Here is a 23,749-nt window from a genome sequence, read left to right on the forward strand (position 1 = left end):
TGGGATTTGGTTTCTGGGAATCGCAGCCCAGGGCATTGGTGCCCTCTAGTTTCCCCAGCCGTGAGCGTATTTCCACCTTTAATGACGGATTTCTCCCGGGTTTCGCCCCTAGCCTGAGCGGCGGCAGGGAGGGGACGCTGCCTCAACCTGTGGGACGGCAGAGGAGGGAAAAAGTCCCGTTGTTTTCCATCCCTGAGCTGGAAGGGAAGAACCAGCCCGCAGATCGGTGCACCGAGTTGAGGCCGGGCTGAGCAGAGGCGGCCGAGGGGGGCACAGAGCCGTGACCCCGGGGTGTCTGCATCCAGCCGGGGGGATCCTGGGGATCCCGGCGCCCAGCAGGGAGGGTCTGGGCATCCAGGCCCCACGGGACTCGCAGCGAGTGGGAGTCGGGGGGTCGCAGCCCCCCATGGGATCCCTGCACCTAGCGGGGGGATGCTCCCAGGGATCACCGCACTCATCTCCTCGGGACGATCCCGGGATCCCGCCCTTGATCCCGGGGATGCCCGCACTCATCTTCCCGGGATGATCCCAGGATCCCGCCCCTGCTCCCGGGGATGCCCGCACTCATCTTCCCGGGACGATCGCCGGGATCCCGGTGGGGTCCGTGCCTGAGGGCAGCGCCCCCCTGCGGACCGGGCCGGGCGCTGCAGCCCCCGCCGCTGACGGGCGGGAACGTACCATCCTCGCCGCTGGGGGGGAGGGGTCGGGGGGCGACCCCGCCGAAGCCCGCGTCACTAATCGCGCCGACCCCTCCGTCCCCTCGGCACGGATACTCCGTTCGGTTCCGCCTCGCCACCGTCCCGCTCTCCCGCCGCGCAGGGCCGGGGACGGGCCCGGGGGCTCCGTTCCCCCCCGCGCCCCGCATGGCCGCGCCCGCGGCGCCCCGCGGGGCTGCCGGACCGTTGGCGTGGAGACGCGCGGCGCCTCCGCAGGCCCCGCCCCCACAGCGCGCCCATTGGCGGAGAGCTCGCGGCGGGGGCGCTGCGATTGGCCGGCGGGGCCGTCGCTCCTCGACGGGGGCGTGGCCGCGCGCAGCGCCCGCTCATTCATTCCCCCCGCGGGCGCGGCGCGGGGGGGGCGATGCACCGGCGGGCCCGGGGCCGCCGAGCCCCGCACCGAGCCCCGGCCCCACGAGCCGCAGCCGCCCCGCGGCCGGCCCGGAGCGCGCGGGCTGGACGGGCGGGGTGCCCCATGGGCCGGGGTTAGCCCGGCGGCGGCGGCGGCGGTGGTGGTGGTAGCGGTAGCGGCGGGGGCGATGCGGGCGGCAGGATGCCGCGGCTCCCGGTGAAGAAGCTCCGGAAGCAGCTGAAGCTGCTGCTGCTGCTGGCGCTGCTCACCTCGGCCGCCTGGTTCACCTACCTGCACATCAGCCTGGTGCGCCAGGGCCGCGCCCTGCGCCTCCCCTTCGCCTACGGCAAAGGTAACGGGGGCGGGAGGGTCCCCGGCAGCCCTCGGAGCGGAGCCTCGGGGGGCTTTGGGGGTCCCCGAGGGGTGGTGGGTGTCCCCCGCCACTCCGGGGTACCGGAGCACCCGGAGTTTGGGGGTCCCCAGGGAGCTCCGGGGCTCCTCCCCGCACTGTGCTGCCAGAGCACCTGGGGTTTGGGGGTCCCCGAGGGGTTTGAGGGTCCCCCTGCCACGCTGGGGACTCGGAGCATCCCCCCTTTCCAGCGCTGGGTTTCTGTCCCGCATCACCCGCCTGGGTTTGGGGCAAGCGGGACCCCTCCGTGGGCTCCGCGTCCCGGCGTTGGACCTTCGGGAGGGGGGGACACCCAACAGGGCCCCCAAACCGGCCGGGACATTCCTTGTCCCCCCTCGAGCCGCTCCGTCCTCATTTTTCCACCCGCTGCCTTGGCTGAGATGACAAAGAGGCCATTTATAGGCGGTCGCCCTGCTGGAAGGGACAGTCTCTTCTCTCCCATCCCTTCCCAACGTTGCCATCCTTTCCCAACCCTCCCCATCCCATCCCAGCACTTTCTCAGCCTGTACTTCTTTACTGTAAAAAAAACCCCAAAATTCCATTTTTCTCCCTCCCTTCCTCGGGTAGCGGCTGGGATGGATTCCGGGATGCCCCGGAGGGACAGGTGCCCCGAGGCTCGGTTCGTGTCCAGTCGCTCCCGGTTTTCCCGGGCCAGATGTCCCTGGGCAGCCCGGGGAGGCACAAAGCCACTCGCGATATTTGCCGGGTGAAACTTGAGCCGTGGCGTTCTCGCTGGGACCGACCTCGCCCAGCGCGTTTTGTCCTAAAAAATGCCAAGGGGCCGGGATGTACCGCCTGTGGAGGGAGGGAAAGGCTTTCGCGAGGGGTCCGAGCGGTCCCGGAGGTTGGCAAAGCCTCCCGGCTGGAAAACCCAAAGTTTCCGAGCGGAGCAGCAGCATGAGCCTGCAAAATTTGGGGCCTTACGGGTAAAATCGGGATAATGCGAATGAGCGAGGCAGGAAATGAGGCTGGGAGGGAGGGAGGGAGGGAGGGCACCGGGGGCTGCCGGCTCCCTGCGGGATCCTCCGTGCCGGGAGAGCCGCAGGGTCTGCCCGGTGCTCCCGGGGAGTTTTCCCTGTGTTCCCAGGGGGTTTTCCCTGCGTTCCCACCACCATCCCCAGGCCCTTCCCCCCGGCCCCGCCGCTGTCCCAGTGTTGGGGACGGCCCTGTCTGGGTGGCCTCTGGCCGGACCCTGCCTTGGGATCGCTGTCCCCATCCCTGGGAACAGCCTGGGTCGGGGTCCCCGCGAGTGCTGGGGGGCGAGCCGTGGTTTTGCTGGCGGCAGGATGCACAGGGATGTTCCCAGGTGCTGAGCCTGGCCGATGCCCGTCTCTCCTCTCCCTGCATCCCGGCCGGCTCCTCGGGGTGCTGCAGGGGAAGCCAGAGGTTTTGCTGTGAAAGGGAGGGAGTGCAATGGCTGCAAAGTGGGAATGAGGGGAGCCTGGCTTTGGTGGAGGATGGGGTTTCTGGGAGGTGGGGAGAGAAATGGGAAAGGACATTGGGTAGGGAAAATGTTGCCCCTTGCCGTGGGGAACACGGGCACCTTCCCTGGCTGAGGTGTGGAGAGGTGGGGGATTCTCCAGGGAAAGCTGGACCCAGCTGGGATGCTCCTTGCCCTGGGATTTTCCAGTGGGCTCCTAAAACCCAGGTGAAGGTGTGGGAAAGGCAGAGTTTAGGTCCCACCCGGCCTTTTTGGACACAAGGAAAGGGTGGAAAGGGGTTTGGGTGGAGGTTGGGGAAGGGTTTGGCCATGCACACATGGACCCTCATCCTGCTGCTGCCAGAGTGGGAGAGGCAGGGAGTGTTTTAGGTGGAAAAACATGGAATGGAGTGAAAAAAAAAAATCCCAAATAGGTCATAGGAAATAAACCATACTAAGGAAAAAACTTGTTGCAAGGGTCTGGGGGAAGAGCATCACCCCAAGGGTCTGTGCACCAAAAGGAGTTTGGAGATGACTTTTGGATTTGGCCACCGTGAGCCAGGACCTGTCTGTCTGTGCCAGGGGTGCTGCCCGGTTAATTAAAAGGGAAAAAGGTTAATTACTCATTAAACAGGATGTCAGTGAGCAGCTGGATGCTCTGGAGGCTGCAGGTGCCGGCATCAGGATTTTAGGCAGTTTTGGGGGGTGTGAAGTGGGGGAGACTCAGCCAGGTGGGGTTGGGAGCACAGTGGGATGATCCCAGGGCTCCCTGTGTCCCAGCCACTGGTGACACCTGGAGCATCCAGGGGCTGGGCAGGGAGCTGTGCTGGTCCGTGATAAAACACCCCCCCTTTTCTCATCTTCTCCAAGTAGATAATTACCCTTCTCAGCCTAATTGAGCACAGGATTCCTCAGTGGAAATAATGAGGCCATTTCGGTGCTCTCCCGGCTGGAAACCCGCCGAGGCAATGGGGTGGAAACAGGGATGTGCCAGGTGGGCAGGGAAAGGATGGAAAAGGAAAAAAGAACTGGGGAAAAAGGATAACAAAGCCCTAAAGTGGCTGGCAGCGGGGCTGTGTGGCTTGGGGCTTGCTGGGATTTAGCCTGGAGTGAGGTTTTGGGGGAGTGGGGGAGCACGGGATGGGTGCTCAAGGGGGCTAAAGGCAGTTCAGGGATGGAGTGGGGCTCTCTCTGCCTGCTGGATGGCAGGGCCTGGGGCACCCCTCTGCCATGGTCCAGAGGGCTCCCAAACCCCCTGATCCCGAGGCAGCGGTGGGATGGATGCTCTGTGTCCTGTCCTTGGCTCTTCTGCCCCCAGGGACTCGTCTTTGGGGAGAGCAGGAGGGAGAAGGTTTGGGGTAATGTGTCCCTCTGGGATCCATCTCTGCAGATTCTTTGATTTTAATTGGGAGCCTGGAATGCTGCAGCTGCTGTGGGGCTCATCCTTTTTGTCAGGGATGCCAGGAGCTGGCAGGGAAGGGGATGAGAAGAGCCCTTTGAAGATGAAGGGAAGTGGGATTTGGGACTGGGCTGGGAACTGCTATTTCTTTTGCTGGCGTCACTCCACTCTCCTATCCCTGCTGGGAAAGGCTGGTTTCCCTGGATGGACCCACGTGGGGTCCCAGGGCCAGGAAAAGCAGGTCCTCTCCCTGCTCCTGAAAGGGAAGTTTGGAGCTGGGGGAATGGGCTGGTTTGGGTGTCACTGAGGTCCTTTCCCAACATGGGAAGCCCTTCCCACACTGCCCCAGGCTCCATGCCCTGCTCCTCTGGGGTGCCCAATGGGAAAACTTTGGCACCTGCCTATTTTGGGTTTTTCAAAGGCAAAAATGTGGCTCTTCAGAGGCACAAGTGGCACCCCAGGGTGACACCTGCCCCCAGCCTTGGCACCTGGGGGGTCCCCAGAACCGTCCCTTGCAGCCAGAAGAGATGAGGGATGGCTTTTCCCAAGCACCAGGAGCTCTTTGTGTTGGTGTTTGGGATCTTTATCCTTCCCAGCACTGCCCTGGATCTCCCCTCCATCCCCTCCCTGTGCCTGCAGCTGGGGCTCTCCAGAGCTGCTCCTTGGAAAGGGCTGAGCAGCCCCTGGGGTGTCCGTGCCCTTGGCATTGGCAGGACACAGGGATTCTGGCTGGGTGAGGAGCCAGGTGGGAGCCAGCTGCTGGAAGAGGCTGGGAAGCTGAACTGGGATGGTGACCCCACAGGCAATGTGGAGCTCAGAGGCTGGAATGTTTCTGGGGTGAAATGCACCCTAAAATTCCCAGCATTTCACTGTGACCTTCTCCAGAGGCTGCATCCTGGGAAGCCAAATCTTTGTGCTGGGGGCTGTGAGTTGAACATCATTCCTGGTGGGATGGAGCAGGGGCCCGTGGGAGCTGCTCCAGCTCCCTTTGGGGCTGGAGCAGGTGGGGCTGAGGGGCATTGGATGCACAGTCAGGGAGCCTGGGAGCTGTCCAATCCTGGGAGGGATTTGAGATGCTGATTGTGAGCATGGACGTGTCGGAGCTGCCTCTCCTGGTGGGTGTTTGTCAGCTGGAGTGGTCTCATGGCAGCTCCGTCGGCAGCCAGAGCGATTCCGCATCAATTTCCATGGCTCCAGCTGAGAGCGCTGCCACGGAGTGGGGAAACAGCAGCAAGGGAGTGGGGGAGGCAGCAGAAATCCCCCTCGCTGCTCCAGTTCCCTCAGCAAGGCAGTGACAGGTGCCAGCAGGCAGCAGGGGTGACGCAGGTCCCGTGTCCCCACGGTGGTCACAAACCCCATTGCCCTCGGCCCCCTTGGTGCCACCGACTGTCACCCAGCCCGTGCCACCACCCTCTGTCCCGTGTTTCTGTGGCACTGACAGGGGGATTTGTGGTATTGATTCCTTTATGGCTAATTATAATTACTTAACACCTCCTGCAGGGATGCTCCTGCTCCGAGGGGGAAAATTTGGGAATGGAACCTCTGGGTTTAAGGAAGGCACCGCCGCCACCGCTGCTGCCACCACCTCTGCTGCAGCTGTGTTGGGGTTTAAATGTCACCTCCCCCCCTCCATGTCGCAGGGCTTGGAAAAGGGCCAGGAGAAACCCCGGCAGGGAAGAAAGGGGCTGTGTTTGGAGCTGGGGAGGAGGAGGAGGGAGGTGGATGTGAAAGGCTCTCTGTGCTTCCCAGCGGAGTTACAGGGCCGGGATAACGGGATACGCTTCTCCCATGGGAGGCATCGCTCCATGCCCTGCCTGGGTCCCTGGTATCCATGGCCTCCTCCCCAGGATGAGGATCCTGGCTCCCTGTCTGGAGGCTGCTGTGACTCAGAGCTGCTTTGTGCCATGGTTGGTGCTTCCTGCCCCCTCCTCGCTGCTCCCAAAGCATCAGCATCGCTCCAGGGAAGAGCTTTTAGTGCTTCCATCCCTTTCCTGAGCATCCCCAGCCCACAGGCAGTGGTCCCTGCTTGTCCTCAGTCCTTCCCCTGTCCCTCTCTGGTCCTTGAGGGAGGCTGGCCAAGGAATGGACACAGCAGTGCTACTCTGCATCCCGCTGGGATGCTGGGAGGAGCTGGAATCCTTCTTCCTCCCAGTGCTGCCTTCTCCCTTCTCTTCTTCTTCTGCCTCTGAGCTGCTCCTCCCGCAGGGCTGTGGTTGGGACCAAGGAATTCGGGATTTTTGGGAGCAGTGATGCTCATTGGTGCAAGGCGCTGCCCATCCCCATGGCACCGGTTCCCAGGTCCCCACAGCCTGACCAGAAGCCTCTTTCCAATGTTTAAATTGCCAGGGAAGCCAGAAGTCTTTCCTGGAGTGTTGCTGGTGCTTGTGCTCCTCCCTGGATGTGGGAGCCCCTTGGAAGGGATGGGGAGCAAGCAGGAGGCTCATGGCTCTGGGACCTGAGAGCTCCAAGGATGAGCCTGCCCAGCTTGGATTAACTCCTGGTTTTTACCCACTTTAAATCAAATAATCTCCCACCAGTTCACAGTCCTGACATGGAGGAGAGCGAAGCAGGATGGCCACATCCCGCCATCCCTGTGGATGCAGCCAGGGAGGCTGCTGGCTCAGGTTGCCATCCAGGAAATTTTGTCCGTGGTAAATCCCACAGGATCCCATGGGAGGCAGGTTTATCTCCTCCAAGGCTGGGAGAGACTCCCTGAGTGGGTACCACACATCCACTCCCAGCCCTGGGCAGGTCCCCTGGGGGAGCTGAGCCCCTCGTGGCTGTGATGGATGCTCAGATCCGAGCGCTGGGAATGTGGGAATGCCGCTGTCCGTGTGTGCCGCGCTGGCTCCGCTCCCGCCGCTCCCATCACCCTCCTGCCCAGGGAAGAGGGATGGCTGCGGGAATGAGGCTGGGCGAGGGGAGGGAGCAGCCTGGGGAGCTGCCAGGAGCGAGCTGGGGCTGCCAGGGGCTGAAGAATGGCCGAGAGCAGAAGAAGGGGCTTTAGAGCTTAATTTCCTGTCCCTGCCGTGGGGATGGGATTTGTGCTGCCATCTCCAAGGAGACGCCGGCTGTGCGGCCGCTGGAATACCAATGGCGTGGGAGGCGTGGGGCGGGGGGCTCCGGGCACCCCCAGCCCCTCCCTGGCGCCGGCAGTCACTGAGGCTGTTCCAGTCTGGGGAGTGGGAGCCCCCAGGAGCTGCTGGGGCTGGGAAGGAGCGTGTGGAGGCACAGGGACATCTTTCCATACCCTTGGGAGTGGGTCCGTGATCCCTTTCCCGCAATTCCCGTGGTGCGGGGTCACTGCTCGGCACCCTCGTTGCCACGTGGGGGTGGCTGGTTTTTGGGGAGCCTCGGGTGTTTGTGGAGGTGGTTCTTGGACACCCACCTCTCCAAGCATTGCCTTGAGCTTCCCTTGACTCTGGATTGAACTGCGGATCCCCCTGGGTTTTGGGGCAGCAGAAAAAGAGGATGTCCCCCCTCCAAAGTAACATTTCCCAAGTCTGCACTGTTGTTTTGGGAGAAGTGGGGGTAGTTTAAAATTCCCTGCCCAAGGAAAAGGAGCTGCAGAGGGGAGTCAAAAGTTGTGGACAATTAACTCAGCACATTAATGAAGCTGATGGGTCTGGGAGCAAGGTTTTGAGTGAGTGTGATTTTGAAGAGGGACATGAGTGGATGGTGTCTAGGGGGTTTGGGGCTAGTGTGCTCTTGGCAGAGCCGTGGGATGCTTCGGGAGAGCTGGATTTGGAGGGGCAGGAAGCAGGGATGCATCCCTGAGGATGGGAGTGGAGCAAGACCCCAACAGCTTATCCCAGTGCCTCTTATGTAAAGGGCTGGGAGCTGTGGGGGGTGTAATTAAACCTACTGCTGATGAGCTGCTGCAAAGCTGCTTAATGCAAATGGAATGAGGGGAATTGCAGCCAGGCCCCCCCGCCACCCCCTTTCCGTGTCCCTGTCCCCTCCCAGTGCCGGGGAGCGGGGTGTCCCCAGGAGAGGTGCTGGGTGGGGGCTGTGCTGTGACCCCTCTCCGCTCCCTGGCAGATGGAGAGAGGCTGGGGGAGGTGACGGATCCCGGGAGGCGGCCGGCGACCCCGGCACGGCGCAGGAAGGCCGAGGATTCCAGCGAGAGCCGCGAGGAGGATCCCATGGTAACGGGGCAGGAGGGGCCTGGGGGGGTCACTGAGAGCAGGGCGCTCCAAGTCTCGTCCAGCTGAGGGGATCCAAGGGGTTGGGGGTACATCAGAGCCTCTGGTTCTGCCCAGCAGCCCTCACAGTGGACAAACCCTCCAGTATCCCATTGAAACTGGGTGGGACATCCCCCCATATCCCACACTGTGCTCCATGTCCCCTGTCACAGCTCCCCTGGATCTGCTCTGCAATTCCTGCTTTTCTGGGCAAAGCCACCTGCTCTTGTGTGTTCTGCTCTGTCCTGGACTGGAGAGCCACTACACCCCAGGTGCAGCCTCCGAGCAGGATGCACTTGGAATTGTAGCCACGGGACACCCTGCTGTCCCTGTCCAACCTGTTGTCACCGAGAGGCCTCACAGCAGGGCAGCCAGGTGGGATGGAGGAAGGGGGAGGCTGCAGGGTGTTCCCTGCCCTATCCCAACAGTGGGTCACTCCTCAGAAATAAGGGACAGATGGGCAAAGGGGGAACCTCAGGTGCCCAGAGGAGGCACAGACTGGTGCTGGGTAAGGACAGAGGGCGCAGCAGGAATTGCATCCCGGCTTTGTCTGGGAGGAGGGAGAATCCTTCCAGTGAGCCTGGCACAAAACCCTCCCTCATGAGGTCTTCCAAGGGCACTGCTCCCTCCTCCGGGGCTCTAATGAGTTTGTTTAGGCAGTTTGCTAATTATTTCCCTGGCACTGTGCATCCAAATGGGCTGTGCTGTGGTGACAGTGCTGTGCCTGCCCTGCGGGGTGGAGAAAGAGAGGGATGATGCTCTGGGCAAGCTGAGGAAGGGGGGAATGCTCTGGAGGGGCCCCAGAAGTACCTGGCTCTTCCTTGTCACCCATCAGCGAGCTGGAGGCAAGTAAATGCTCACTTAATCTCTAAATTATGAGATACAAGCAATGGGATTAACCTAATCCCCTTTAAAGGAAGAGGGGAGTGGAGAGGCATCCTGCTGCCCCTGCTCAGGATGTAGAGATCACCTCTGTGCTTTTAGAGAGAGAGCCCAGAATTCCAGCAGCCCCCAAGACTGGCCAAACATTTTGGATGAACAGAAAACTCACTGTTTTGGAGCAGTTTTGGCAGAGGAAGGGAAACAAGTTTAGCTGGAACATTTTGAAACTGCTGCCTGGGACACCTTGCCAATATTTTTGTGCCTGCTCCTGCTTTCCTTTGCCCTGAGCCGTGAAATCTTTTGCCCTGGTTAGGCAAGGCTCAAAATGAGGTATTTAGATTGTGGAATCCTGGAATGGTTTGGGTTGGAAGGGATCTCAAAGCCCATCCAGTTCCAGCCCCTGCCACGGGCAGGGACACCTTCCGCTAGCCCAGGTTGCTCCAAGCCCTGTCCAACCTGGCCTTGAGCTTTTCCACTTTTCCAGGGATGGGGCAGCCACAGCTTCTCTGGGCAGCCTGTGCCACGGGTGCACAGAGATGTGCCACGAGCACAGCACGTGCTGGCCCTGATCACCCATCCCTTCTCTCCCTCTGTGCCTCCACAGAACGACGGGCAGGACGTGGATGCCTGGTTTTCCAGAGGCCAGCGTTCCAGCCGAGCCAGCACCCACCCCAAACTCAACCTGACCAAGCAGGCTTTGCCCTGGAACGAGCAGGTGGGTGTGGGCAGCAGCCTGGGAGGGCCGGGAGCAGGAGGAGGAGGAGGAGGAAGAGCCCACTCAGCTCCCTCTCTTCTCCCACAGTACAAAGGGAAGGCAAACCTGCACGTCTTCGAGGACTGGTGTGGCGGGGCCGTGCGGCACCTGCGGAAGAACCTCCACTTCCCGCTCTTCCCCCACGTGAGTCCCGGCACAGGTGCTCAGGGCTGGGGGGGAGGGTCCTCCCTGGGTCTCCCCTGCCCTCCTCAGGACCTTGGCTTGCAGGGCTTGGCTTGGAGAGGTGATTCCCAGCTGGAGGAGAGGTGGGTGGTGATGGGGCCCCCTCTGTGGGTGTGAGAGGCCGGGATACCGTGGAGGAGGTGATCCACGGAGGAGGGTACCATGGAGGTGATCCGCGCCCGTCTCCTCGGCAGACCCGCACCACGGTGAAGAAGCTGGCTGTGTCTCCCAAGTGGAAGAACTACGGGCTGAGGATTTTTGGCTACATCCATCCCTTCAAGGATGGTGAGTGACGGAGCGTGGCCTTTTCCCCCACGCAGCAACGTGGAGATGCTGTGTCCTTCCCCTTCCCGACCACAGAAGGACAGAAAGGCTCTTGAGATGGGCCCCAAGTCCTGGCTCCTGGGCAGGAGGGTCCTTCTGGAGCAAAGCCCGTTTTTCCTGTGGCTTTGAAGGGAGGCAAAGCCCTGATCCCATCCAGGACAGAGCCATGACATGAGGTCTGGAGTGGCCCCATCCCTGTTCCCCATCTCATCATGAGGCAGTAGGATCAAGCCCACACCACCAGGGTCCCTGTGTCCCTGGTAACCCTCTCCATGTCTCTCTGCAGGGGATTTCCAGTTTTCCGTGGCCTCAGATGACAACTCAGAGTTCTGGCTCAGCTCCGACGACAGTCCCTCCAATTCCCGACTGGCCGCATTTGTGGGCAAGGTATGGCATCTCCTCTTCCTTGCCCTGCTCCAGGGGGAGGGATTCATGGCTGTGCTGGGGGCAGCTCTCCTGCCTCTCTGCTCCTTTGGGAATGCCGGGCTGTTTCAGCCTGCTCCCATCCCTGGCCAGACCTGGCTTGGCTTCCAAAGGAGCCCCTTGGTCCCTTCTTGGTTGGAGCTGCCAAAGACAAGGAGATTTAATATTTATTCCCGGATTTCCCTGGGGTTAATTCCTGTAATGGGAAGCTGCCTGGTGTGGTGTGCTGCTGCTCTCATCTCCTCCTTCCTTCCCAGCTGGGCACCGAGTGGACGGCACCAGGAGAGTTCACCAAGTTCAGCTCGCAGGTGTCCAAGCCCCTGCGGTGAGTGTGTCCGTGGGGATCATCCCATGGGGATGGAGTCTGGGACATGCAGGTGCTGCCTCTGACCTCCCTGGGCCGTGGTCCTTTCCCAAAAGGCACATGGGGCTGGGCTGGACCCCAGATCCGTGGTTTGAAGGGGCAGGTGATGAGATGAGGACAGGGATGTCCCAGTGTCCCCCTAATCCCACAAAAGCCCTCAGCAGTGGGATGGGGAACAGACACCCTCCTCAGCTCTCTTTGCCTTGCCTCAGGAAGGTTTTACCCACCCGTGGGCAGGACAGGGAGGCTTTCCCAGGCTGGCCCTGGGCTCTGACAGCTGTGTCCCCTCCCCTGCAGCCTCATGTCCTCCCGACGTTACTACTTTGAGCTGCTGCACAAGCAGGACGACCGGGGCTCGGACCACGTGGAAGTTGGGGTGAGTAAATGCCCACCCCCCCATGCCAGGCTCCTTCCAGGACCAGAGAGCCAGTGCCAGGGCTTTTCCCATGTGTGTCCCCAAGGGCTTTATCCTGGAGCAAAGCCAGGTTTCCCCCTCCCACGGCTGCCAGTGAGGACAAGTCAGTGTCACTGTTTCCCTGGTCATTCCAGCACCGGGATGCATGGAGTGCTGTTCTCCTTTCCTGCTGGTGGTCCTGCCATGGACTCCCATGGGCAAGAAGAGCCCAGACAGGCAGGTCCCCCCTTGCTGGCTGCATCCCAGCGGTGGGAGAGAGGTGGCCCAGATGATGGAGCCATTTTCTTCTTTTCCCCCTTGGAATTACCATGGGTTTCAAATCTGAACTTGCCTGCCTTGGCAGCATAGCCCTGGCAAAGCCTGGAGCGTGTGTCAGTGGCTCAGGCTGGCTGAGGGGAAGATGTTGGCTCGTTAGCAAAGGTTTCCTTTCTCCCAAGAACTCATTAATCACTGGAATCAAACTGGTGCCAGCAAAGCATCAGGGAGGCCAGCTACACCCCTTCCTCACTGGCTGCCTCCCTCCCTTCCTCCCTCCTCCCCATCCCCTCTATCCCGATAAGATCTGCATTTCTTTGGGCAAAAACAAATAGTGGGGAAAGCAAATAGATGGGGGAGATGTTTCTGAGATGGGATGTTTTTGCTGGAGGGAGGGAGTGAAGCCTTTCAGCCGTGCAGAAAAACCTCTCAGCTGTGCAGAGAGAGACAACAACAGCATCCACAACAAAAGCAGGACCCTGATGTGTCTCGCCCCGGGGCCATTGAAGGGCTTGTCCCGACAAGGGCTCCAGCATTTTAAAAGCCAGTCTGGAGTTAAATCAGGGCAGGCAGCTCTGGAGACCCTCTTAAATCACGGCAAACTCTTCTTTATAAAGCACTGGAGTGAGGAAAGGAGCCCTTTGGTCACAGGACTTGTGACAGTCCCAGAGGGAAGCAGCATGATTGTGTTTCCTACCCACAGGAGCCTTTCCCTCTCCAACCCTGCAGGGATCCCTGCTAATCCCAAACCCTGCAGGAAATGGGGCAGGATCAGCCCTCTCTCTTGCTCCTCTTCTGCAGGGAAGTTTCTGGGAGCTGTGCACAGGGAGGACCCATCCTGGGGTGCTGGGGTTGGGCTGCTGCATTCTGACCCCTGCCACCCCATTGCTCATTCCCCATCTCCTTTTATTTTTTCCCAGTGGCGAGTTTTCCTCCCCAGCCTGAAGTTTGAGGTGATTGACTCCTCCTACATCTCCCTGTACACAGGTAAGGGCCAGCTGCCTCCTGCAACCACAGCCAGTGGGCTCTCCGGGGGCTGCGTGTGCCGGGGGAGATGGGAAGGAAAGCAGAACCTGGAAATTGGGTCCTTGAGGGGGCATCTCAGCCTCTGAATCCCCCCACTGGATTTCTGCCTGGTGTAAGGAAGGATGCAGGCGCTGCAGTGGGTAGGATTGATGCTGGGAGCAAGATGAGATGCTGCTAAAAATGGGATGTGCAGTCAACACGGCGTGGAAGCCCAGCTCTGCTGGTGCTCCAGCCTTGTCCTGCCTGCCAAGACCCCTCTGGCTCCGGGGCCTGGCCCTGAGTTACGAGGAGCTGTCGTGGAAGCAGGGATGGATGGCAGAAGGTTTAATTAAATCTATAGATCTTCTGCTTCCTGCCCCTGCCCTGGCAGCAGGGAAGGCCATGATGGATGGGCCCTGCCCTGGCGCTCCGTGCGGAGCGGGAGCGGCCATCACTCCTGCTCTGGGAGGTGTCGATAAGGAGGAGGGGGCAGGCAGCAGGCAGGATCCCTGGGGACAAGAGGGATGAGGGGTGCCAGTGGTGCTGATGCAGGTGCCCATGAGATGGATGATGTGCAGATAAATCCCTGTCCCTCAGCACCGGCTCTTGCTGCCTTTCCTTCCTGCTTCCCGGCTCCCTCAGACCCAGCAGCACCCTGAGGCAAAGCCGTGTCACCCCTGGGGAGCCCCTCCCTGCTGGGGCTGCCAGCAGCAGGCAGAGCTCCCCTTGCCTTCCTTGCCTTCCTTGCCTTCCTTGCCTTCCTTGCCTTCCTTGCCTTCCTTGCCTTCCTTGCCTCTGGACTTTTCCAGTGGCTTCAGCCCAACCCCAGCCAGCTGCAAGGACACATTTAGGAAGACTTTCCGGGCCATAAGAAGAAGAAATTGGGGCTTGGGAAGGGGGATTCTGCTTCCCTTTGGCTCTGCAGCAGGGAAGGGAGCACCCAAGGGATGGGAGGCAGCTTGGAGCAAAGCCGAGGTGACGGGAGCAGGGTGACCTCCTGTGGCAGCCTGGGGGCTGGTTGGTGGCCAAGGGTGACATGCCACCCTCATCCCTGGGTAGGAGGCAAACCAGCTGGTGTTGCAGGTACCTGCAGGAAGGACATCCAAGGTTTAACCCCTGTGTGTCCTTGGGAGTTACAGCTCTGAGCGTTCCCTCCTCTTTGAGGCCATGGCAATCGGAGCAGGAGGTCTGGCCGTGCCCCCATCCTGTCCTCATTAGTGGATGCAATAATCATTAGGCTGATGAGTCACAGGGTCTCCGAGATGGCTCGGAGGGCAACATTGCCTTCCCTGGGAGCAGGAGGGATTGGGAAAGGCCCCCTTGGAGGATGCTCCCAGTGTGCCCGGTGTGGCTCAGCCTGGCCCTGTCCCGCAGATGAGTCGTCCCTGAAGATGAACCACGTGGAGCACATCCCGCAGACCTTGGCCAGCCACAGCGGGAGCCACCTCTGGGAGGCCCAGCAGGACGAGCACGGGGCCGACATGCTCAAGGCCGACCCCAGGGACACGTTCTTCCTCAGTAAGTGCCTGAGGATGCATCCATGCTGATCCCTGGTGGGGTTTGGGGGAGGAAAAAGGCTGCTGTGGGCACCTGGGTTATCTCTGCCAGCCTCTGCCCGTCTCTTGAGCAGAGGCATCTCTGCTGGGGTCTGTGGGAACACTTTGGGATGCTTTGGGCTTCTCCACAGCCCCTGCCATCGAGGCGTCCCGCGTGGAGAACGTGCTGGTGCCCTGTGCCTACAGCCCCACCTACGTGGTGAAGGACTTCCCCATCGCCCGCTACCAGGGCCTGCAGTTCGTAAGTGTCTCCCTGGGGACAGGGCCACGCTCCCACGGGGACATGGCAGAGCCCAGGGCAGGGATATTCCCACCTGGGTGAAATCCAGCAGGAAGCATCCCTCGCTGGAGGGCTGGGCTGAGCTTGCACGGCTCAGCCTGAGAGGGTTGGCGTTGTGTTTGGGGTGCTGGGGTCACTTTGGTGATGGTGGTGGCCTCAGGTCCCCAACTCCTTGGGGTGGCATGGCACCATTTATCCCCCAGGTCTACCTCTCGTTCGTGTATCCCAACGACTTCACACGCCTCACTCACATGGAGACGGAGAACAAGTGCTTCTACAGGGAGTCCCCCCTCTACCTGGAAAAGTAGGTACCGGGGGCTGGGATTTTGGGGTGCTGTGCAGAGGGGGCTGATGTCAGCAGTGCTGAGATGATGCATCCTCAGCCACGTGTCCCTGTCCGCCTTGGGAGGGCCACCCCAGGCTGGCTCTTTCCCCATCTCCCAGGCATGCAGCAGCTTGAGTGCTGGCAGTGCTCCTGGATTTGGGAACCTCCTCGCACCTCCCTTCTCCTGGGCCCTCACCCTCCCTCTCCATCCCCAGGTTTGGGTTCTACAAGTACATGAAGATGGATGAGGAGGAGGAGGATCCACGGCAGCGAGCGTTTCTCTTCCTTGGCCCTGACAGTGAGTCACCAGCATGTCTGGGCACGGGGCTGAGCTCCCGGCGTCCTCGCTGCTGGCAGCTCACCCCCTCGGAGCTGTGCCTCGTTAGAGTGACTCCAGCAGTGCCAGAGGCTGCAGGAGGGCTGGGCTGTGCAGAGCAGCATCCCTCAGAGCACCCTTCCAAGCATCCTGCTTGCCATGACAACAGGGTGATGTGGGGTGGCAGGACACCAGATTGGGATTTGCTCTCCCTCCAACATCTCCTGGGTTGGCCTCGGCAGTGGGCAGTAGGAACCAGACCCAGTGTGGAGTCTGGGGATGTCCACGGAGCCTGGGGGTGTTCCTGGGGAACCAGAGGCTGTTCAGAACCTGCCTTGATCAGTTTGCAGCCTGGCAAAGCCCTGGCAGGTCGGGTTTGCTCTTGGATGAATTGGGATTGGTGCTGAGATTTGAGGTGGGGATAAGTGGCAGCAACTGGGGCTGCCAGCCCTTTGTGTGGGCATCCCCTGGTGCCCCAGCTCTGCTCCCTCACCTCAGCCACTCACAGGTTCCTCTCCTGCTGGGATCAGGCTCTGCCTCAGGATGTTGATCTCTGCCTTCGCTCCCTAGATTTCCTGGAGGATGAGGAGGAGGAAGAGGAAGGAGTGGACAGCCCTGAGCCCACAGACGCCCCTCCTGAGGCCAAGGAGCGGAGCTTTGGGCCGGCACCCAGAGCCAAAGGGAAGGATCCCGCGCCGGTCACCGGGGCTTACGGAGATGACCTGGACTATTACAGCTTCCGCCGGCAGCGGGGCCGGGTGCAGGCCGGGGCGGGCACCCCCGGGCAGCTGGGGGGGACGTGGGGCACCCCCAGCCCTCTGGCCACTCTCCAGGGGGATCCCGCGCCGGAGCGGGGCCCGCGCCGGGCGCTCCGTTGGCTGCCCCAGGACGAGGGCGAGGAGGATGAGCTGGGGCTGCCGGCGTCTCCAAAGCACCTGGGCCTCCAGCCCCACCTCTCCGTGCCCATCTTTGGTGGCAAAGCCAAAACGCCGGGTCCCAGCAGGCCAGCAGCTCCCAGCGAGGAGAAGAAGCCCCGGAAAACCCAGGAGAAGGTGTACGTGACCCGGCTGCAGCCCGGGAAGCGCAAAGCCCCGGCACAGGAGCCGGCCTTTCCCGGCATTTTCCTGTATCCAAAGCTTGTGAAGAGAGTCCACCTCCGCTCCAGGACCCCGCAGAAGCATCCCATCGCCCCCAGCAAGCTCCGGGCCCTCCCCGGCCGCCGGAGCCCCTGGCTCCTGAGCAACATCTCCAGGGAGAGGGACCCTGCCCGGCGGAAGAGCGGCAGGAGGTGGGAGCGGCCGCCCAAGCGGGTGCTGCCCGGCCTTCTCGCCCTGGGGACCGAGGGGCTCTTCAGCCACGAGGACACGACCCCTGCTCCGGGCAGGACAGCAGCCACTGCCGACTACAACTCCTCCGAGGCCACGCGCTCCGAGGGGACGAGGGTGACATCCTTTCTGAAGGTGTCGGAGACGACGGCGTCGCAGCAGCAGGAGGGAAAGGGCCAGGAGGAGGAGGAGGATGAAGAGGAAGAGGTGTCAGACTATTCCTACGAGGCGGGGGAGCTGCAGCAGGGCTGGCTGGAGGACTCCATCAACTGGCAGCGGACGTTCAGCGTCAGCTCCGTGGACTTCGAGCTGCTGCGCTCCGACTGGAACGACCTGCGCTGCAACGTGTCGGGAAACCTGCAGCTGGCCGAGAGCGAGGTGGTGGACGTGGTGGCCCAGTACATGGAGAGGCTCAACGAGAAGAACGGGGGGTACGGAGGGAGTGGGACGCCGGCGGGAATTCGGGGGGTGGGTCCCGGATCGCGGGAAGCAGAGCTCAGGATGACGGCGATTTCAAGGCTTCTCTTTTCCTGGCAGGATCTACACCCTCCTGAGGATCATCAACGTGGAGAAGCGGCGGGACACAGCGCGGGGGAACCGGTACCTGCTGGAGCTGGAGCTGGCGGAGCGGGGCCAGCGCACGGTGCGGCTCTCCGAGTACGTCTACGTCCTCCTGCACCAGGGCAAGCAGGACGACAGCGCCGAGACCAACCCTGATGGGCTGGCCCTGGGGGCCACCGAGCCCCAGCCCAGTGCCTGGAGCATCCTCTATGGAAAATCTGTCCTGTGCCGGCCGCTGCGGCTCAGCTGGAGGCAGGACGTCATGGTGCACTTCGTGGTGCCGGGTAGGTGACAGCGGGATGCGGCTCTCCGGGATCTGTGCTGCTCCCTCAGCAGCCTCCAGCGGGATGAGGGTGTCACCTCTCCTCGGAAGGGGTTGGTCAGGCTGGGGGGAGGTGCCGAGGGTCTCCCTGTGAACCTGAGGGACGTGTCTCTGGCAGTGAAGAACCAGGCCCGCTGGGTGCAGCAGTTCATCTCGGACATGGCCGGCCTCTACGGGGCCACGGGGGACGCCAACTTCAACGTCATCCTGGTGGACTTTGACAGCGAGGACATGGATGTGGAGAAGGCCCTGCGGGACGCCCGGCTGCCCCGGTAACTCCCAGCCTGCAGCCTTGGGGTCTGGGGACTCCTTGCCGTGGGACAGGTGCTCACACAACCTGCTGCTCCTTCCCCACCTGCACCGTTCCTGCCTCGCTGCCCTTTCCCTCTCCCTCATTTTTGGGGGTTTAAACTGCTTTTCCACGTGGATTTGAGGGTGCAGAAACATGACTCTATGGGGGAACCCTCAGCTTGAGCTGTAGCACCTGGGCCTTCCTGAGAAGGCGTCTTTCCCCATGCTGGTGGTTCCTGTCCCTCTTGGCTGTCCCTGTCTGTCCCCAGTGCTACCTGCCCTGGCCTCTCTCCCCAGGTTCCAGTACCTGCGGCGCACGGGGAATTTCGAGCGCTCCGCCGGGCTCCAGGCCGGTGTGGACATGGTGGAGGTGAGTGGGGACAGGGACCAGCTGTGGCTGTGGCTGCTCTCCTGGGGCTTTTCCTCTCTGATTCCCCTGACCTGTGTGTGTTCCCTCCCAGGATGAGCACAGCATCGTGTTCCTGTGCGACCTGCACATCCATTTCCCTGCCAACATCCTGGACAGCATCCGGAAGCACTGCGTGGAGGGGAAGCTGGCCTACGCTCCCATCGTCATGAGGCTGAGCTGTGGCAGCTCCCCCCGGGAGCCCAACGGTGAGCAGGGACCCCTTTCCAGCTGGGAGCACCCCAAAACCAGGCCATCACCTGGGGCACCTCTGCAGGAGCTGGCAGAGATGGGGTTGGGATGGGGAATCCCTGTGGCTCCCAGGTGGTGGGGAGAGCACAGAGGGGATGAGATGGGCATTTGGGGGTGCTTCCTCCCCTCACCTCATTGCTCCCCCCTCCAGGCTACTGGGAGGTGAACGGCTTCGGCCTCTTCGGCATCTACAAGTCAGACTTTGACCGTGTGGGAGGGATGAACACAGAGGAGTTCCGGGACCGCTGGGGCGGGGAGGATTGGGAACTCCTGGACAGGTGAGCCTGGGGATCCTGCGGCCTCTAAACCCCCGGGAGTAGGGTCAGCCACATGGATTTGGGCACATCCTTCAAGCTGGCTGGGGGCTGGATGATGGGGTGGTGAAGGGGAAAACTTCCGTTTGGGAAGGCCACGTCCATTTGTCCATCCATCTGGAGCTTTGTCCCTCTGTCTGTCCATTTCTTGAGCCTCACCCCTTCTTTCCTCCATCCCCTGAGCTCTGTCCCTTTATCCCTCTGTCTTTTGAGGCCCATCCCTCTTTCCTCCATCTGCAGGGAGCCCTCTCCCTCCATTCCCTGAGCCCTATTCCTCTATCCATCCATCCATCCATCCTTGAGCCCTGTCCATCCATCCCTGAGCACTGTCCCTCTATCCATCCATCCTTGAGCCCTGTCCATCCATCGCCTGAGCCCTGTCCCTCTATGCATCCATCGCCTGAGCCCTGTCCGTCCGTCCATCCATCCATCCATCCATCCATCCATCCATCCATCCATCCATCCATCCATCCCCTGAGCCCTGTCCCTCTATGCATCCATCGCCTGAGCCCTGTCCCTCCATCCATCCATCCCTGAGCTCTGTCCCTCTGTCCGTCCATCCCTGAGCCCTGTCCCTCCATCCATCCATCCATCCATCCATCCATCCATCCATCCATCCATCCATCCATCCATCCCTCTATCCATCCATCCATCCCCTGAGCCCTATCCATCCATCCATCCATCCATCCATCCATCCATCCATCCATCCATCCATCCCCTGAGCCCTGTCCCTCTGTCCATCCATCCCTGAGCCCTGTCCCTCTGTCCGTCCATCCCTGAGCCCTGTCCCTCCGTCCCTCCATCCCTGAGCTCCATCCCTCCATCCACAGGGTGCTCCAGAGCGGGCTGGAGGTGGAGCGCTTGCGCCTCAGGAACTTTTACCACTACTACCACTCCAAGCGCGGCATGTGGAACACCCGCAGCAAGAAGCCCTCCAAGGACTAGTGCCCGAGCCCGGCCCGTAGCCCTCGGCACCTGCCTGTGCCCATGCCACCACGGGGGGCACCAGCAGCTTTCCTGGGGAGGGGGAGCAGGGAGGGCCACGGCGATGGTGGTTTTGTCCTTAAGGGTCTAATTTAGTCAGCAATGAATTCATTAACTCCTTAGTGCCGGTGGGTCCCGAGGGCTTTGCTGGGTCCTGGAGGGCTGTGCCAGGGTGGGGACAGCAGAATTGTGACATCCAGGATCCCTTTGCAGCCCTTTTCCTGCATTGCCCCTCCCTAAAATACCCAGTACCTCGTCCCCTTGTCAGGCTGGGGAGCTGAGTTTGGGGGGGGGCTAAGTTTGGGGGTTGCCCATACCCTCCTCTTCCCCTTCCAGGACCCACGGAGGGAGGGAGGGGTCTGGCACTGGGGACACTCTGTGGGTGGGGGGCAGAGCCCTGAGGCTGGCACTGCCCGTGCCAGGGGGGGCTGGGCTGGGGGGGACAGGCAGAGCCTGGAGCAGGTACGGGCAGATGACATTTCCAAGCTAATTTCTGTGAAATTATGAGGTAGGAAGCTGTTTTCAGGAAGTTTTTGTCTGTTTGGTTTGGTCTTTTTTTTATTCTTAAAAAATTAAAATCAATGTCTTGGCTGAGATTTCCCTCTGCTCTGTCACTCCCACGCCTGGACAGGGATGCAGGGCATGGGAGCCAGGTTGGCCTTTGTCCCTTGGTTCCCTCTCTGGGGTGGGAGTGAGCTGTTTCCATGCAAGGAGGACGAGGCAGCACCCTGTTTGATGCCTGGCCACACGCCCGGGCTTGCTGAGCCTCCACCCCACACCTGGGCTCCACCCAGCTCCAGCGGGGCCTGCCCTCATTCCCTGTGCGCCTGCATGTCCTGGCACACTTGTCCCTGCCCGCCCTTGTCCCAGCCCTGTGCTGGTGCTTCCCCTCACCTGTGTCTGTTTGTGGTGGGTATCTCGAGGGTTCCGTCGTGTCCCACCTTCCATGGGCTCCTGCTCCTTTGCCAGGTCCCCTGTCTTTCAAATCCCCTGGGCTCCTCCCTGAAATAGTCTTGGAGTTTCCCCCCAGGTGTTTCATTCCCCATTTGCATCCCCCAGGCTCACTCTGAGCATCCTGAGTTTGAAGTGAGGGTGGAAAAAGGGGGCTCAGCCACCCGTGTGCCATAAGCAAACAGCCACAGCTGGGGGCTCTTTGTCCCAAATTTGCTAGCTGTGACCCCAGGCTCTGTTGGGAAGGGACTGTCCTGGCAGGCAGTTGTTTCTCCCCTCTCCTTGCCCTGCTCCCTGTTTTTTTGCAGCACTTTGGGAACGCTTTGTTGTGGGTGAGGGCTGTGCCCGCTGTGCTGGGAGCTGCTCTGTGGCTGGGCAGAGCGGGTGGCCCCATGGCCCCCAGGCCACCAGTCCTATCCCAAAACCAGCCTGGCCTTAGGCACAGCTTTTCCAGCAGCTTCCCAGCCAGGAGAGCTCCAAAAGCCACCACCATCGGAGCAGGCAGCTAATCCAGAGGTGGTGCTGGCAGGGAATGGTGCCAGCAGTGCCATCCCCACTGGTGCTGGGGACAGTTTGGAGCCAGCTGATGGTGTCTGCTTGGGACAGGGCCAGCAGCACAGTGCCGGAGGGTTTGTTTCTCTGGTGGTGGCTGAGCTGTGGCCACAGGTTGACACAGGGATCACGGGGATTGCAGGAGCCACAGGGAGCCTCTCCCGGGCCAGGTGTTGGAGCCCCAGGTGACAGTGGGGTGCAGGCAGGTCCCCACTCTGAGGATCAGCCCTGGCCCTCCCTGCCCTGCGGGAACACTGCGAAGGTGTCGGGGCTTGTCGGGGGTGGTGGAGGCAAACTCCAGCCTGGAGTGCCCTCGCTGAGGGGCTGCCCCAGCCATGGGCTTGAGAGGGGAGGTCGTGGAGGCTGGGGAGAGCACAGGGACCCCCTGACACCCCCAGGCTGAGAACAGGTCACACATGACAGCAGTGGCCATGTGGAGGGTCCTGGCACCTCCTGCCCTGCACCGGGCTTTGCTGGGGGGCTCCCTCCTGGCATTCCCTGGTGAGTGTGGGGTGTGGTGGGGGGCCTGGGTTAGTGGTGGTAGGAGCTAAGTGGTGACCCCCCCAAACTGGTTTGGCCTGTTTCAAACGCTCCCTCTCAGCTTATCTGGCTTCAAAGGGCTCCTGCTCCATCCCACGCACACAAACACGCTCCCTGCGAACCAGGGGGAGCCCCCTGCATCCCAAAAAATGTCTGTGCCCCCCAAACTCTGCCTCTCCTCCATCTTCTCCTTCTGACACCCCCAAACCCTCCCTGTTACACTCATGGGTGCCTCGAGCTGGGTGTTCAGAGGGACGTGGTGGGAAGGACACACTGGATCATGGCCGTGGTGGTGGTGGGGACCCCTGGGGACTCTTTGCAGCATCACGAAGGTGGCCGAGACGTGGCTCTGCTGTGGGGACTGGCTCCCCCGCACCCCTGGCCGTGCTGAAGATTTTGAGGAGCCCTGGTGAGCCCCGAGATGGCAGCCTCGGCGGGGAGGTGAGCGGGTTCCATGCAAAACCCCGGCGAGGAGACTGGTTGGGCGAGGTGCGGGGCGGGCCCGCACGCCCCACGCCCGCCGCAGACGCCGGCGCCCACCCGCGCCCCGCAGCACCCAGGGGTGCACCTGCCCGCCCGAGGATGCTGCAGGACAGCTGCCCTCCGGGGCCACCCAGCCAGGTACGTGCCGGTCACTCCCGCGGCCATCGTTGCCACTGTCCCCACCGTCCCCACCGCGGGTCCCTGGGGAGAGCCGATGTCACTCGCCCTGCCACGCACCCCGTCCCCTTCTGCTGGCCAGGGCGGTGCCGGCGGTCTGGGACTCCAACACGTAGGGCTGGTGGCTGCCCAACAGCGGCCAGCTCCGGCCAGGAGGTTCTTCCCTCCGTCCCTGTGGCTCGGTGTCCCCAGCGTGTGGCTCCTGGCACGTGCGCGCGGTGTCCGGGCTGCGCGCAGCCACCGCGGCCGCTCCCCGCCCCGACACCGACGGCCCCGGCGGGCACGGCCAGCCCGGGGCACTCGGGCGTGGGGACGAGAACTCGGTGCTGCTCAGGGGGTGGGAGAGGACGCGGCGCTCCCAGGAGCCGGGGTTCCCCGGGAATGGGGCTCTGTCGCCCCGCGGGGGAGTGACAGAGGTGGCTCCAGGCTGGGGGTGGTCAGCGGCTGCTTTAGGGACCCCGATTGGGTTTGTTTCACTCTGTGTCATTCCAGCTGCGGTCGGGTCCCCCGGGGAATCCCTCAATTTTGCTTCAAACGTTTTCTTTGTGCTGATTTGCTGTTTCTAAGACCCCTGGTGTATCCCCCTCCTATCCGACCTTCCGCAATTAATGAACTGCTTGATGAGGCAAGCGCTGCCCGTTCCATCTCCAAGCATTCCTTGAATCCCCCCGGACCCCCGAATTTCCCTTTGTCAGCTGCAGGGCAGTGTTATGCTGGGGGATTGCAGGTTTGGGAGGGAGGCAGAGCTGGGGGAAGGTGGGGGTGCCAGTGGGCTCAGGGTTGGCCCCGGAGCCCCTCTGTCCCCCGGAGCTGGGGGGCTGCTGGGATGGCCCCGATCCCCCGGGATCCTGGCACGGGGATGGCGGGCAAGTGTTGGCTTGCAGAGGGAGCGATCCACCCCCTCCGCCCGCTGCGGGGGGAACCCGTGATTCATCCGGGCTCCGAGGGTTGGGAGCGCCCGCCGAGCTCTGCCAAACTCGGTGTGCCCGTGGGGTGGTGCCGCGGTGGGAAAAGAGGGGGGCCTCGGGA

At 61.9% G+C, this 23,749-nt stretch overlaps 1 protein-coding gene across 1 annotated transcript; it reads left to right on the forward strand.

Annotated features, from left to right (window-relative positions):
- Nucleotides 1-1,269: 1,269 nt before the first annotated feature.
- Nucleotides 1,270-19,978, forward strand: B4GALNT4 (beta-1,4-N-acetyl-galactosaminyltransferase 4; the record flags this gene model as incomplete). Its single annotated transcript, XM_084207177.1, has 20 exons — nt 1,270-1,420; nt 8,338-8,444; nt 9,967-10,077; nt 10,165-10,260; nt 10,494-10,584; nt 10,910-11,010; nt 11,304-11,371; nt 11,708-11,786; nt 13,001-13,067; nt 14,460-14,603; nt 14,773-14,882; nt 15,125-15,225; nt 15,462-15,544; nt 16,133-17,318; nt 17,425-17,732; nt 17,889-18,042; nt 18,359-18,431; nt 18,523-18,676; nt 18,871-18,997; nt 19,864-19,978. 20 exons carry the CDS (start codon nt 1,270-1,272, stop codon nt 19,976-19,978), a joined length of 3,426 nt encoding a protein of 1,141 aa, XP_084063303.1.
- Between the last annotated feature and the right edge of the window lie 3,771 nt (nt 19,979-23,749).

Source organism: Fringilla coelebs, assembly GCF_963513975.1.
Source record: "Fringilla coelebs genome assembly, chromosome: 6".
In the NCBI taxonomy this organism is placed as follows: Eukaryota; Metazoa; Chordata; class Aves; order Passeriformes; family Fringillidae; genus Fringilla; species Fringilla coelebs.